A 14,186-nucleotide genomic window follows, 5' to 3' on the forward strand; every position below is an offset into this window, starting at 1 on the left:
ACAATCAGGCGCTCGATAAAATTCTCGTATACTTTGACATAGTTCCTTATCAGTAGTACTCGTACTCGTCACTCTAGTATTGGCAGTGAAGTGCTTCATTTTACCAGCATGTGATGCATTCGCGGTTCGGTTTATGGAGCTAAGTGAATTGAGCCGGCCGATCTCGCAACTGATAAGGATGAGATAATGAAAATTTCCCATTCGATGCGACTGTTTTTGGCGTGCCGGTTTAATCGCCAAGAGTCACGGATGTCGATTTTCCCCTTTCAACCGTGTCCATGCTGCCACAGCATTTTGGCAGAAGAGCTCTAGATACACGTTAGCGAAACGATTCTCATATTACAGACCAAACCACATCTTTCTCACGGCACATGCCACTGCCACCAGCACACACGATACCTGCCTCTCATGAGCTGAACCATGGCCATCAAGTCCTCCCTTGGCACGTCCGCTGCCGAAACCGACATTGTTCCCGTCCTCCGCGACGCTGCAATCGCCGTCAAGCTGGCATGCTTCTTCTCCCCTTTCTTCACCACTTCCGTCCTTGCCTAACGTGACTGGCCTCAACAGGTCCTCTGGTCCGACCGAGCACGCTTACTCCGCTGCTTTTTCTATGTCCCACTCGGCATTTTCGCCATGCTGGCCGCCTGCTATGGAGTTCACTGCCTTCTTGATCTCGGTGGTGTCTCATTCCCAGCATCTGTGGCGTGCCTTGTGCTTTTGTTCTTGGCACTCTTGCTATGCGACTTCGTCTTGGGCGAGCGTCGAACAAAGAAGTTGGTGCACATCATCAATGTGCCTGTATGTGAAATGAGATCGCCGCCACCCATGGGTACTTCTCTTGCTTATATTTCTGCAGGGCGGATGGTCCCTTCGGTGGCTCAACATCTTTTTCACGCCGGCCTTTGTCATGCTGCCATTGAGTCCATCCATATCAGCTTCCGAGGTTGGCAAGATAATCGCTGTCTTTGGTATGGGCGCTGCTCCCCTATTATTCGCCCTCTCGTCTGCTTTTTTTCTCACTACGCGTCGGCAGTGTTTGGCTTTCTCGCCATGATGATGTTTGCCGCATATATGACAAGGGCTATCCAGTTGCTACTCAGCTCGCCTCGCAAGTCTCCAGATCACGCAGTTGGAGATGACGGCAGAGAGCGCGAAGAGCTGACGCCGCTTCGTCTGTCGGGAGAGTCACCGCATACTTCTCTTCCCCCCATGCCGCCTCGATCACATGCTGCCGCGTACATCACGGTCCGTGGTCAAAATCTCGACGACCCTCTGAGCTCGTTTAGCGATGTGCCCGTGCCGCACTTTCGCATCAGCATTCCTGTCCGTCCACCACGGCCGCGGGCCGAGCGCTGGGCTGAGTTTGTTGGCGGCCATGCGGACACTTTTCTCTTTTTCTGTGTCCTCCTGCTTGCTGGCCTGCCCTCGTATTATTCCTCTCCAGGTTATACCATGCCTTTGCACCTTTCTGTGAATATCCTCATGTTCTTTTCCGCCATGGCACTGCCGCCCAGCTGGCGCCAGTTGCTTCACCCCGTGATTGTGTCTGCTTTCTCCACCCTTCTGATCGTCTGGTTGCTTGGACGGGTTCATGGCGACAACTCACTATCGTCTGTGTTGGGGGATTACCGCACAGGATCGACGTATCTGAAGCTGTGGGCCGCGGCAGGAACTGAGAAAGCAAACACTCTCCCTCGCCCTGGAGCCGGGGACATCCTTTCCAGCGCTATGGATGCAAGCATCGTCTCGTTGGCCTTGCCTATGTATCAGTATAGGCATGAGTTGCGGCGACACTTCTTTGCCATAGTTCTGCCCAATATCGTCTTGTCGATTATCTCTTTGTTTGTATACCCGGTTGTGTGCCACGCCATTGGGATCAGCCCCGAGCGCAGTCTAGCCTTCACTTCACGCAGCCTGACTCTTGCTTTGGCGACGCCTGCTGTAAAAAACCTGGGAGGTGATCTGAACACAGTGTCTGCCGTCGCCCTTATTTCAGGCGTTCTTGGTGTCCTCATCGGCCGACAGCTGTTGTCATGGTTGCGAATCCCCGAAGGTAAGTTCTCGAAGCTTGTGGAACTATCGCTATTCCGTCGCGGAATCTGACATCGTCTCAACAGACGACTACATCACACGAGGTGTGACATTCGGCGCAAATGCTTCTGCACTGGGAACTGCGCTACTATTGAGGACGGATCCCCGTGCAGCTGCCATTTCCAGTCTTGCAATGGGCCTATTTGGCACTGTGACGGTGGTTTTTTCTTCAATTCCACCTATGGTCCACATTATTCGGTCGTTGGTGGGCCTGACTTAAAGTCGAAGTGCTGATATGGGACAGGGCATGTTTCGATGATATTCGAGGGTTCGGAGTATTGTAATGGATTATCTATCTGTAAAGAATGCGTGTTAGTTATGATTTCACCCTGGTTCCTTTCTATATGAGATACGACTTACTAAGTTTGTCTCATTTCAAAATACCGTTGGGCGTACTTCGCAATGATTGCAAAGAATATTGGGAGTGATCTCTAATGTACCCCGAAAATTCGACTTGTGAAGATCACGGCCGTTGTTTCTTGTTCATTCTCAGTCTTGAGCATGGCGCGAGAAGAGCGGGAGACGTGGCAGGTTTAGCTTCGCTCCCTCGCAAGACATGGGGTAACTTCTTTTGTCGATCCGTCTGGTCTGTACGAGAAAAGTCGGAAAATTCCCAGAAGACTTCGATGACTTCACACATGACCATCATCCTGCAAAATGTCTGGTTCGTTCAGGTACTGTCAGCTCTTTGCCAGTATCTAGAAATGCACAAGGAACTAAACGCTGCGTGTTGTTCGTTTTTACTCACATCTGCATAAGATCATTTTATTGGTCCGATGACTGAAAATACTTCAAACCGGGTTGAATCCAAAGTCCTTGCGGCGGCAGTGGGACCCAGTGTTCCTAATCTTGATTTCTGTGGCTCTGTATATATTTTGAGAGCGTAGAACATGAATTTGATGTGGTTTTCATGACAAATAGGTGCCTAAATATGAGCGGGATATCCCACGAAAGGAGTGTTGATATGGCGATTGTTCTTGCGGCTGTTTTGGCTGGAGAATGCCGGTGCACTGGAGAGTTCGTTCATATTGTTTCGCAGTTGTTTTTTGTTGTGAGTTCGTTAATTAACTTCCCCTTTACAGGAACCGATTTTGTTGTTGGTGATGTTCTGATTCAAAGCCTTTTTGGTTCTTAGGCTTTCTTCAATAGGTACCTCGAAATGATTGATGAGGCGATGCTAGTTAAGGGTACTGGTCACCTATCGCGGCTGCCCTACCCACAGGGCACAGACGCGCGAAAGCGTATAGGTGTCCCTCCGAAGAGGGGAGCTATGGTCTGGCTGGAATAATAACGGAGGAGGTGGCCCAGCCTTGCGACTCCGCATATCTCCCAGTCAGACCGCACTACTTTCTTCGTCGTCCAAGTGCAAAGACTCAGCCAACCTCCCACTGGATCCCTCGCACATTGCAGCTCAAGTTCTAATCACCTAAGCCCGACACCACTACAGGGGATCGGGTGGATATTAGGACTTGCGCCTTTTCTCATGCCTCCCCCCTTTCGCGACGAAGAGCCCGGCCGCTACGCGTTCCCACCGGTGCGAGTTTCCAGCAAAAGCTGTAGACAGGCTTGAAAGGGAGACGCGCCCCGACAATCGTTTTGCGGCCGAACATTCTGGGGAAGACAACAACATCCTTGCCGGGCCCATGCCATGGACGGTACCCAGTAGAAGCTAAAAAGGCATCGTCTGTAGCCGAACCGCCTCTACCGCACCACCTATTAAGCCTAACTGGTAGGGGCCGATCTACCTCTTTTTATTCACCTAGCTAGAATGTATTGAAAAGACATTGGCGCTTGACTCATTTTTCATCCTGTTGGATTTTCATCCTGTTGGAGAATTCTGAACATGCTCGGCCTTTTTCGAAGTGTCTTTTTACCCTGCTGAAATATTTCGAGTACGCTTGGTTTCTTTCGAACAGTCTTCTGGCCCTGCTCAAAGATTCCGAACACACTTTGCCTTTCATGCTTCTCTTGTCGAAATGTCTTCCAGGTGTGCTTGGCCTTGGTAGTGAAGGTGTCGACTCAGTCCATGGTTCCTATCCTTTTAGGACGCCATTTCTAAGGCTGATCTTCTTTGGGCAGGCGTCCAATGTCGGGTCCCGAACTGTTAGACTCCCTAGCCCCATAGAATTGTAATACCGCTTTCGATAAGTAGATTCTGTCGCTAGGGAAGATGATGCGGATAGGGCACCGTGGCCAGTCCAGGTTGTGTGTATGTTAGTGTCGACCCATTGGGAGCTGGGTCCTTCCACTTTGTCCTCTTTGTCATCCAATCCAAGAGCGCGTGCATCGTAGAGAAGACGTGCCGATCTGGCTATCAAACATTCACGATCACAGCCTAGGGCACTCTGAAGCGAGATATCCGGGTCTGGTGTCAGGCCAAACACATCCGGTTCTGTCTGGTCTAGCTCCATCAGAAAGCCAATCGCTGTCTCCATTGTTGTTTTTGCTGCGCCATTTCGTCCGTCCTCGCTATCGCCGACATCGTAGTAACAGTCCACTTTCTGCGCAATAGACTTGAAGGATATTGGGCGGCTCAGACCCTCGGTGATACCGGTGTAGACAATAAGGACAGGCAGTTGGCCAATGCCCTCAGATTTGTAGTCAAACTCCCTGGCCAGGAGAACAACAGCAATAGCCCGAAACGTTGGCTTGAGAACGAAATTCTCGAGCTTTGAGAGCATCCAGCTGGGATTGCAAAGGGGGCACCCTCCGAAAAGGAATTTCCATGTCCTGGGCTCCATCGTTGGTGCTACTGACGACCCTTGATTTAAGCTTTGTGCAAATTTAAATCCTCGTCAACTTTCTTGCATGCCTCCAAGTTCACAGATGGGATTAGATTTGCGGCATCTTTGTAGCTGATGTGAGAAGAAATGCCACCTGTCTGTGGTGCAATGGTTTTGAAAATGTGCTGACCCCATTCAATCTCGCTCCGGTAAGGCACAAACCATTTGTCATAGACGTAGTTGTAAATAGAGTACAATAGTAATTCTTCGTGCTCCGAAGACGAATTCAGATCGCGCAACACATAAAGAGGGACTGTCTTGTTACAAAATTCCAAGGCGTTGAGCATCACCGGGATGTCAAAGTCTGGAGGGGAGATTTGCGGCTCGTACATCAGGGGATATCGGGTAGCATAGAAACATGTGCTTTGAGTAGTCGCATTAGCCTACTGTATGCTATCATAGAAAACCAGGCATTGTAGAGAAAACTCACAGTAGTCGATGGTGAGCCTCTAATTCGGTTCGCAAGAAATGAAGAATTGCATGGCGCGGGTGAGGGCCATTATCAGCTCTCAGAATCGGTGGGAAGTTTGGGTGGTCTATGATTTATTGATGCCAGTTTTACTTCGAGAAAAAATTGACTGAACAGAAAGAAGGGCTTGATCTGTAGGCTAACAATAAATATTCAGCTTGCGTTCATACAGAGTTCATTTACACGTGACACTTGGGTTTGGTGGCGGTATGAAACTTCCAGGAAGACGCACGATTGCCCCGCCTCAAATCGGCTTCTCTCTTTCTAGCTACAGACGAAGACATATAGATAGAACCATCAATTAAGATTTTCACGCTCCGCTCAACATGGCATATATCGCCTTCAGTCTAACCTATTTTCTTTAGCACAAATATGGCGGTTTACTTCATTTGATGGCTTGGCCTGCGCTAATAGAATTCCGGGGTAGAGCTTTGTGATGTCGTATTTGGGACACTAAGCAACCTTCAGTCGACGTCATGGTTCCACAACCACGTTAACCTTGCAGTTATGGTCGCGTTATTTTTCCGTCACGATCTTTCCAGCAACTCTTGAAAGATGAAGTGGCTGTTTAATTCGTGTGGACTATGCGGTGACAACGTGGAGGATGCGCCGGATAACGAACGTCAGCCGCTTCTGTCTCCTGGAAACGGACCCGGTGATACCGATGATACCGCTCTTCAGCAGCGTGTCCGGCAGAAGCTGCAAACGTTTCAAATGCTGCAAGCGACGACACAGGGTTATTTTCCCTCCACAAAGCAGCTGACAGACTACATCAACACACTACTTAAAGATCCAGAAATGGACGTTGCTCGTCGACTCAGCCCCTCGGGGAAGAAGCTTTTGCGGCTCAGTCGAGAATGGTCAACGCAGCTGGTGGACCTGTTGCGGAACAAGAACGGCGGTGATCAGATTCAAGACTTTGCGTGGTACGTCTCGCGCTCCTCTGTATCGGTGGATCTAAAGGACGTACGGCACAAGAATTTGGGAACTGCAAACGGTACAGCAAGTAAGCAATTCCTAAGCTTCCGAGGTAAACCTTTCTCTTCAAATGGTATGTTAATCTATCCCACCAATTCTCAGTGCAGCAGAGTCTTCAGACGTTTGGGTCACTATTGTTGTCCAATTCTAGCGTACGACTCCTCTTGTCCGACGTTATCGCAGTTGGACGGGAAGTGTTCCGCGACACAGCATTTGCGCTTTCAAACGCATCGCAGACTGCGGCATCGAACCTCGAGTCTGCAGTGCTGAAAGAAACTGAGATTGAATCCGAGACAGCGGGAGGGAGCAAAGGACAGGGTGACGAGCACGACGCTCAGGACAGCCTACAAGATGCCAAAGACAACGTAGCCGACATTGCGAATGAAGTGACGGGCGGCGCGATGAAGGTGGCAGAAGCAGCACAAAATAGCGTATCGAGCAAGCTGGTGGACAACGAAGACAACACGCGCGATGTCCTGCTTTCACGCTTGCGGCAGGCGGTGCAGCAGCTTCAACAGCAGCCCGACTACAGCAAGTCCGTATCGATGCTGACGCAGCTCTTGGAGCGATGCTTGACCATCTACACACGCACTCTGGTGGACACAGTTGAGGACGTGGCGGAAGCAGTTGAGACCAACGACGAAACAGATGCAGCGCTGCACAACTTCTGGACGTTTGTCTCTTCTTTTGGCGATACGGAGGCTTGGGAAGAGCTGAGCACCCGCTTCCAGCGTCTGTTTGACCGCGCAAGAGGCAAAAACGACAAGCAGCTCAAGGATTTCATTCATAAGTTGGGTACGGCCTTGCAGGAGATGCTGACCGATCCCGACTACTTTGCCCGTGCTGGCAGCCGCCTGGACGAGCTTCGAAACATGGTGCAGGAGCTGGATGGGGCGGTCTCATCGGCGTCCTCGTGCACACCTGAATCCTCGTCTGTGCAAAATGAGTTCGATGCTCTGCTCTCTCAGATGCAGGTCACCATCCAGTCGGCTTTCCAGGACCACGATGTTGCCACCTTCATGGACACCTCTGACAGCATCGCGGATCTTCTGTGGCCCGGTGGACAGTACGGCAGCGCCGAGATCCTCGAAGATGCCGCTAGCATTTTCCTACCGCAGATCATTCAGGCTGTGCAGTACGTCCCAATACCGCGACTAGAGGTGGCCACACCGGATGTCGACCTGCTGCTGGAGAACCTGGTTCTGCAGCCGGGCCAGACTGTGCGCCACTCGTCCTTTCTGCCCTTCCGTCTTCATTTGCAAATCCGCAACGACTTTGACGTGCGCAAGGCCCGCTTCGGCACGGCCGCGGGCATCGCAACGACGGCATCCATGGCCATCGACGGCCTGTCGGTGGCGGCAGACGACGTGGGCTTCGTGCTTCGCCTGCATGCGGGACCGCTGCTGCGATACACCGACGAGGGTCTCGTCTCCTTCCACCTCGACGAGCGCGGCGTCGACGTGCATCTAGACGTGGAAGTCGTGCGCGATTCTGCCGACACCGTTCTGGCACTCCGGCAGACGCAGGTACACATTCACCACGTCGGCTTTCGCGTGCGCCGCAGCCGGGCCTCATGGCTTGCCTGGCTCTTGACGCCCGTCGTCCGGCCTCTGCTGCGGCGGACGCTTGAACGGCAGCTGGCTGAAGCCATCGCCGAGAATTTGCGCGTGCTGAACCGCGAGCTGGTCTTTGCGCGGGAGCGATTGCGAGCAGCCCGCATTGCTAGCCCAAACGACATTGGCGCGTTCCTGCGTGCCATCGCCGCTCGGTTTGCCGACGGCGAGGGTCAGAACGGCAACCCCGACCAGAGCGTCCGCGTGGGCCTGCAGCCGATGGCGGATGGCCCCTTTGCAGGCGTGTACGCCCCAGGAAGCCTAGCGCGCGTGTGGGAGGAGGAGGCGGCGCATGCTGGCGAGCGAGTGCACGAGTACAAGCGGGACGGCTGGCGCAATGCGGTGTTCGATGTGCCCAATGTAGCCGATGGCCAGTAAGAAAAACCAGGAGTGGCATGGCTACGTGTTACTGCTCTCAAGCTGGCTGCATTGAATAAAGTAAAGTTTTCTACATTGCCGAAGGAATTTGACCATTGGCACCGAAAATTGCTATACCACTTTTGAATGCACGTTGAATTGAAAAAAGAGTATTGCATAAGATGTCACAAAACACATCCCAAAGGGTCCGCATAAAGGCACGGGTATAAATTAGCCAAGAAAGCTATTAACTACGCAAGGTAGGAGAGCCTTCTTGCATACTCTTAATACGATTGAAGGTGTGTGATGACTTTCCTGCCGAACACCAGCGTTGTGACACTCCAACCGCAACCTCGCGATAAGTAAAAAACCTACCTACGTAGCTTACGCATGGCCTCAAAAATGGGACTCTGTTGACTCGCCTTTTCTCTGGTACTCTAGCGCCTTCCAACTCGACTGATTGTTTCAAAACCCCCCTGCTGAGGTCTATATGGAGCTTTTTGAAATCTAGGAGAAGGACGTAAGCGCAAAAGCCGACGTGGATGGGCTCTTTATCGAGTTCTTGACGCAACCGAAATCAGTGACCAATAGAAAAACCTAAGTCGGCCTAGTGGCAGGCAAGACCGACTACGTCGTGGGGCTTTTGACGGCGGCGTATAGTAACGCATCTAACGATAAGAAGGTCTGAGTTACTATAACTAACATTGTGCAGGCGTAGAAAAAACTTCTTAGGCACGGCAGGCACTTAATTAATTACGTCTACACAAGCTATGCCGATAGTTTATAGGGTGTGTACTAGAGCTAGGGTGCTAAAAATGTTACTAAGCTTTAGGCTATAAGTAGGAATATAACTTTAAAGGACTATTTTAGATAAAGGTTAAAATAGCTTTAAAGTATTATAAAATAAGCTAAGAAGCTAACGCTAAATATTAAGATATAAAGAGTAATAAACCTATCTTTTATACTTAGTATATCTTTTTTATATTAAGTAGCTATAAGTTTATACTTAAAAGAGTATTAAACTTAGTTACCAACACTTTATTACTTTACTATAAAAAACTTACATATAGATATAATTTAATATTATATAACTATTTTACTTAAGTTTGTTTATAAACTCTAGACAAGGCGAATCTAGTAATCGACGGACGGAGTGTATTAACTGCAGTACGCGAATCAATCATTTTAGAATCAATCTCTTTAATGCAGTTGTTTATAATATTGCTAACTCTAGCCTCTTCAGAGCATCTAGGACGATATCTGTCTAACTGTTAGCAAGCATCTTAATAAACGACTAGCACCGGACGCCGGTAGACTTTACATAGACGTAAGAGAGATAGAGGTCGTCGAGGCCCAAGTCGTGTCCGATAAAGACCCATTACCCGGATCTACGTCAGCGTAGTTTATTCGCGTAGAGGCACTGTTAGACACTATTAGACGTGTCTTAAGTCTAAACGCAAAAGACCTTCTACTCTTCTAGTCCCGACGGAACACGCGAATCGGACCAGGCCTTCGCGATGGCGGTTGTCTGCTGCGAAAACCTAAAGACCTGGCAGGCTGAGTGGCAGATGGCCTCACACCTTGTCGCCTCGCGTGTCGATGCCGTGTGGAATGCAACATCCGACCGCCAAGTCCTGTCGCGAGCCAGCCGAGAACATTTCCTTAGGCTGACTGTAGCGAGCTTATAGAATTCAACCTGAGGTACAAGATGACCACTTCTTGTCGATGCAAACTCTGAACATTGTGGGCGTACAAATAAGCTTCGGATGTTAAGTACAATTCGTGAATAAGTTGAAAAGCCGTCTTCTATGCAAAACTTTCCCTTCCCTCTCCCTTCTCTTCTACCGGTGACAGATCAGCCTGTCGATCTGCGGCCTCCCTGGACTCCCTTGTAATTTTGCTCCCCAAGTACCACATCAGCAGAACACCGATAGCCTGGCAGCCCGACATAATGCTGACGGTGAGATATCCTTTGTGGAACAACGGCCCCTGTGTTCCGGTATTGAATATCTGAAGCGGCAGCCAGGCAGTGAAGGTTGCTCCCAGCGTCTGTGCGATACCCAGGATCAAGGCACGCTCGTCGGCCAAGCTCGAAAAGGTCTCGGCCAGATAGGACTGCGTCAGGTTAGCAGTCTGGCCACCGTGAAACCAGAAAATTCCAGCAATACTCACAATCATAAGCGGGCCGTAGACAAATGTGCCTGCCATAAGGATATATCCCACAAAGGCGCCAGCTGTGTGAGGATGGGCGGCAAGGACCGAGCAAGCGATAACATTTAGAAGCGTGACGACGAAGGCGACGCCAGTCCGGTTTCGCAACCTGTCGGAGATGTAGCCAAAAAAGATAGTAGACAAGAAGCCGAAGCCGTAAGACGCAGTGGGGATGCTAGAGCTGTCAGAAAGAGGAAAGAGCCGACGTGGACGAAGAAACACTCACGTGTTGATTTGCTCCACACTAAACCGCTTTAGGGACTTGAGGTAGATGGCGAAGAAGCTGAGCGAATAGGTATCCATGCAGAAAAAGCTGTCCGGTCAGATACTGCAGCGGAAAGACGCGAGGCAAGAAGCGGCAGCTTACATGTAGTTGATCACAAAGACCCAGACAAACAGCTTCATCAGGATGCTTTTAAATGTCTTCAAGTTGATGCCCTCGAACCCGGTGCGGTCCAGTTTGACCATGCGCTCTTTAGCCAGCGCCACCTGCTCCTTGGACAGATAAAACACCTTTGTCGAGTACGGGCTGTCGGGAACTACAAAGAAGCCCCATATCGCCCCGGGACACGTAATGACTCCACACAGAATAAACAACCAGCGCCACCCGGCCAGGCCGCCGTGGCCGTTGAGACCGTGATAGACGCCGGCCTGCAGGTAGCCGGAGAACATGTTGGCGGCAAATGAGGCTGAGTAGAAGATGCCAGCACGTGTTGCCAGCTCTGTTCGATACACCCATCAGCAAAGGATTGCTGCTTAGAGACTTGATGGGGCAGCCTCGTTCTCACCTTTGGGCGTGTACCAATTTCCCAGCAGCGTCATGGCGCCGACGTAAAAAGGAGACTCGAAAAGGCCGATCAGGAAGCGCATGGCATAGACCTGCTTCACCGTCTTAACGGCAGCAAAACAAAAGGTGATGATGGCCCAGACCACCTCAGCCGCCGGCAGCCAGTAGGACGGCCGGGTCCTAGTAATGATGATCTGCGAGGGGATCATGCCGACAATGTAGCCGATAGTCCAGAAAGTGTTAAAGTAGTTGTACTCGTCTTTGTGGATATTTAGATCCTGCCACGTGCGTATTAGCACGTCATTCTTTGCCATTGGTCGCATCGAAATAGCTCCTACCTCTTTCATGCCCGAAACATATGCATTTGTCATGTTGCTCGTATCCAGCAGACGGATAAAGTATCCGTAACACGCCCATGTCCTGACATGTTAGTAGTGCCAAGACCTGCTGTTCTAGGCCACGACTCGACTTACATGATAAAAATGTCCAGCTTGAAAAGGAGTTTCTGCTCGGCAGACCTTGGCCCTTTCCAGAAGAAAAGCCAGCTGGTCGACCTACTCTCTACAGACCGCTCGCCATCAGAGGACACGACGGTCGCATCTGGTGCCTTGGACACGTTGTAGGGGTCGGAAGCAGCCATGGCAGTGATGAAAAATGTAAGCAAGACGCTTCTCCGTGCGATATCGTACGACTTTCCATGGCCGCCAGACCGCGAGACTGGGCAGCTACTTGTAGAATGTCCATGAATGGGGTCTGCCGAAAATTCTGTGAATGACGTGCTGCCAGGCCTGACCAGGCTATTGGTAGAATCGGTGCAGAGTAGGCAACCTCAACAAATATCTAACCGTCCCACAATTGTCGACGCAATTTGACGCCAAGGCATTCCCGGAGATTCATCGTCAGCAGGGAATAAGGCATATCGCGACGTCGTGCTCATATGGTTGTCAATAGCGGTTAGAAGTTCCACTTCCCTAGACTTTCCTAGGGCGTAGTATGGGAAATAAATGCGCCTAGGCCTGTCAAAGACTTGTCGTGATTCAAGCTTGCATCACGACATCTCTTATCGTGCACTTAGCCGGCCCACCACGTGTCGATGGTGCATGATGCCGGTTGTTAGCCACATGACGTTCCGGCAACCGGGCACCGCATGTGGCATATTAATACGGCAGATGATATTGCGTGCCCGCCCTCCCTACTCAACTGTGTCAATTTTCCTCATTGGAATCTGCTTTGATCAATCAACCCGAGCTTCATCTTTGTCCTTATCTTCACAATGACTGAAGTCCTGCCTTATGAGCTGTACTCGGACGCGCCGGGTACGCTGTTTGTCAAGCACGAATGGGAGGAAGCCAATGCTGCGCACCCGGCCGGCCATGACTTTGGCGACGTACCAGCTGGCTGGCCCAAACGCCTTGAGGGTCCGCTGGCCTGGGATGGAAAAGACCTGCAGGTGCACCGTAAGTTCGCAAGAGAGACGCGCCTGAACTCGGCAGTTGATAGTTCCGCAAGCTGATGCTGTTTTCACAGCGGAGAAGTTTGTGACTGTTCTCACGGCGGGCCAGATAGCCGAGATCGATGCCGCATCCAAGGTGAGATCAACACTTGCGCGTTGCATGGGGGGATGTTCCCAACCGCCTGCTAACCGTCGCCAGTCCTTTGCAAAGCTCTCTCTTCCACTCTCGGCCGTCAATCGTTCCAACTTCCCTCTTCCTACCGTCAGCAAGTTGCTCCGGGGCGTCGCTCACAACATATACAAGGGCACCGGGCTCAATCTGCTGCGCGGTTTCCCCATCCAGAACTATGACAAGGAGGAGCAAATCCGCATCTTTCTCGGCATAAACTCTTGGGTGGGAGATGAACGGCTGAGCCAGGGTATCGGCCGTGGTGTCTGCCACATCAAGGTATGTCCAGCCTCATTTTGCTGTCTGTCTCCGGTCTCTGACACATTCGCTTAGAGCATCACCCACCTGGATCCATCCATCCGCGGTAAGGTCTTTGTCTCGGCCCAGGACACAAATGCGCAGATGTACCACAGCGACGCCGGCTCGGACGTGGTGTCGCTGATGGCCTTGTCCCTGCCGGAATCGGGTGGCGAGTCGACCGTGGCCAGCAGCTGGCAGGTGTACAACCACCTGGCCCAGCACAGACCAGACATCCTGCGCGTCCTGGCCGAGCGCAAGTTTCGCTGGAAGGCGTAAGATACTCTCGCGTTTCCTTCTTGTTTTCTCTGAACATCTGCTGATGCGAACAGCGTGGGCATTCCTGACACGGGCGTGAACCTGCTGCACTGGCTCAACGAGCAGCTGTATCTGAACTTTTCGACAAGAACGTTTATCGGCTATGGCGAGGTTCGTTCCCGATTCTTCGTCCCTAAGTATACTGAGTATGTACTGATTTTGCAGCTTCCGGAGCGCGACCTGTCCTATCCGGCACTCACCTTGGAAGAGCGCGAGGCCTTTGGAGGGTGGCAATGGATTGCCGAGCAGTACTCGCTCGAAACAGCGCTGCAGATTGGCGATATCGAATGGTAAGCATGTTTCCCTCTTCCCAATTGTGTAATTTGTGTAATTTTGGGGAGGGTCGGTCTAACAAAGAAGGGTCAACAATCTGCATCACCAGCACGCCCGTCGCGGATTCACAGAGGACGTCTCGAAGCCAAGACATTTGCTACGCGTCTGGCTTCGTGATAACGAGCTCTCGCCGGTGTTGCCGACCGACATCAAGAACAAGTTCGACCCCATGTTCAACATCGCGCCTGACTTCTATCCATTGGACGAGATCGAGGAAGACGAGCGCCGCAAGCAGACAGGCGTATTCACAGCATCCTGCGATGAGGACACCGCTGCCGAGCGACTGGAGAAGGGCATCATGATTGCAAACCGATAGTTTTCCGT

General features: G+C 51.2%; 5 protein-coding genes across 5 annotated transcripts; 3 read left to right on the forward strand and 2 right to left on the reverse strand.

Annotated features, from left to right (window-relative positions):
* Window positions 1–1,053: 1,053 nt before the first annotated feature.
* Window positions 1,054–2,314, forward strand: CMQ_7222 (uncharacterized protein; the record flags this gene model as incomplete). Its single annotated transcript, XM_014314227.1, has 2 exons — window positions 1,054–2,056; window positions 2,121–2,314. 2 exons carry the CDS (start codon window positions 1,054–1,056, stop codon window positions 2,312–2,314), a joined length of 1,197 nt encoding a protein of 398 aa, XP_014169702.1.
* A 1,813-nt stretch (window positions 2,315–4,127) lies between these two features.
* Window positions 4,128–4,775, reverse strand: CMQ_7133 (uncharacterized protein; the record flags this gene model as incomplete). The annotated part of the gene is made up of 1 exon (XM_014314138.1): window positions 4,128–4,775. One exon carries the CDS (start codon window positions 4,773–4,775, stop codon window positions 4,128–4,130), a length of 648 nt encoding a protein of 215 aa, XP_014169613.1.
* A 1,126-nt stretch (window positions 4,776–5,901) lies between these two features.
* CMQ_7216 (uncharacterized protein) lies at window positions 5,902–8,315 on the forward strand (the record flags this gene model as incomplete). The annotated part of the gene is made up of 2 exons (XM_014314221.1): window positions 5,902–6,352; window positions 6,427–8,315. The coding sequence occupies 2 exons, from the start codon at window positions 5,902–5,904 to the stop codon at window positions 8,313–8,315; spliced, it is 2,340 nt and encodes a 779-aa protein (XP_014169696.1).
* Window positions 8,316–10,100: 1,785 nt separating this feature from the next.
* Window positions 10,101–11,932, reverse strand: CMQ_7072 (major facilitator superfamily transporter; the record flags this gene model as incomplete). Its single annotated transcript, XM_014314077.1, has 7 exons — window positions 10,101–10,409; window positions 10,467–10,614; window positions 10,732–10,788; window positions 10,873–11,227; window positions 11,294–11,570; window positions 11,631–11,712; window positions 11,766–11,932. 7 exons carry the CDS (start codon window positions 11,930–11,932, stop codon window positions 10,101–10,103), a joined length of 1,395 nt encoding a protein of 464 aa, XP_014169552.1.
* A 633-nt stretch (window positions 11,933–12,565) lies between these two features.
* Window positions 12,566–14,178, forward strand: CMQ_7082 (taurine catabolism dioxygenase family protein; the record flags this gene model as incomplete). Its single annotated transcript, XM_014314087.1, has 7 exons — window positions 12,566–12,749; window positions 12,820–12,881; window positions 12,945–13,193; window positions 13,248–13,486; window positions 13,544–13,640; window positions 13,695–13,819; window positions 13,890–14,178. The coding sequence occupies 7 exons, from the start codon at window positions 12,566–12,568 to the stop codon at window positions 14,176–14,178; spliced, it is 1,245 nt and encodes a 414-aa protein (XP_014169562.1).
* Window positions 14,179–14,186: the final 8 nt, after the last annotated feature.

Source organism: Grosmannia clavigera (genome assembly GCF_000143105.1).
Source record: "Grosmannia clavigera kw1407 unplaced genomic scaffold GCSC_173, whole genome shotgun sequence".
NCBI lineage: Eukaryota > Fungi > Ascomycota > Sordariomycetes > Ophiostomatales > Ophiostomataceae > Leptographium > Leptographium clavigerum.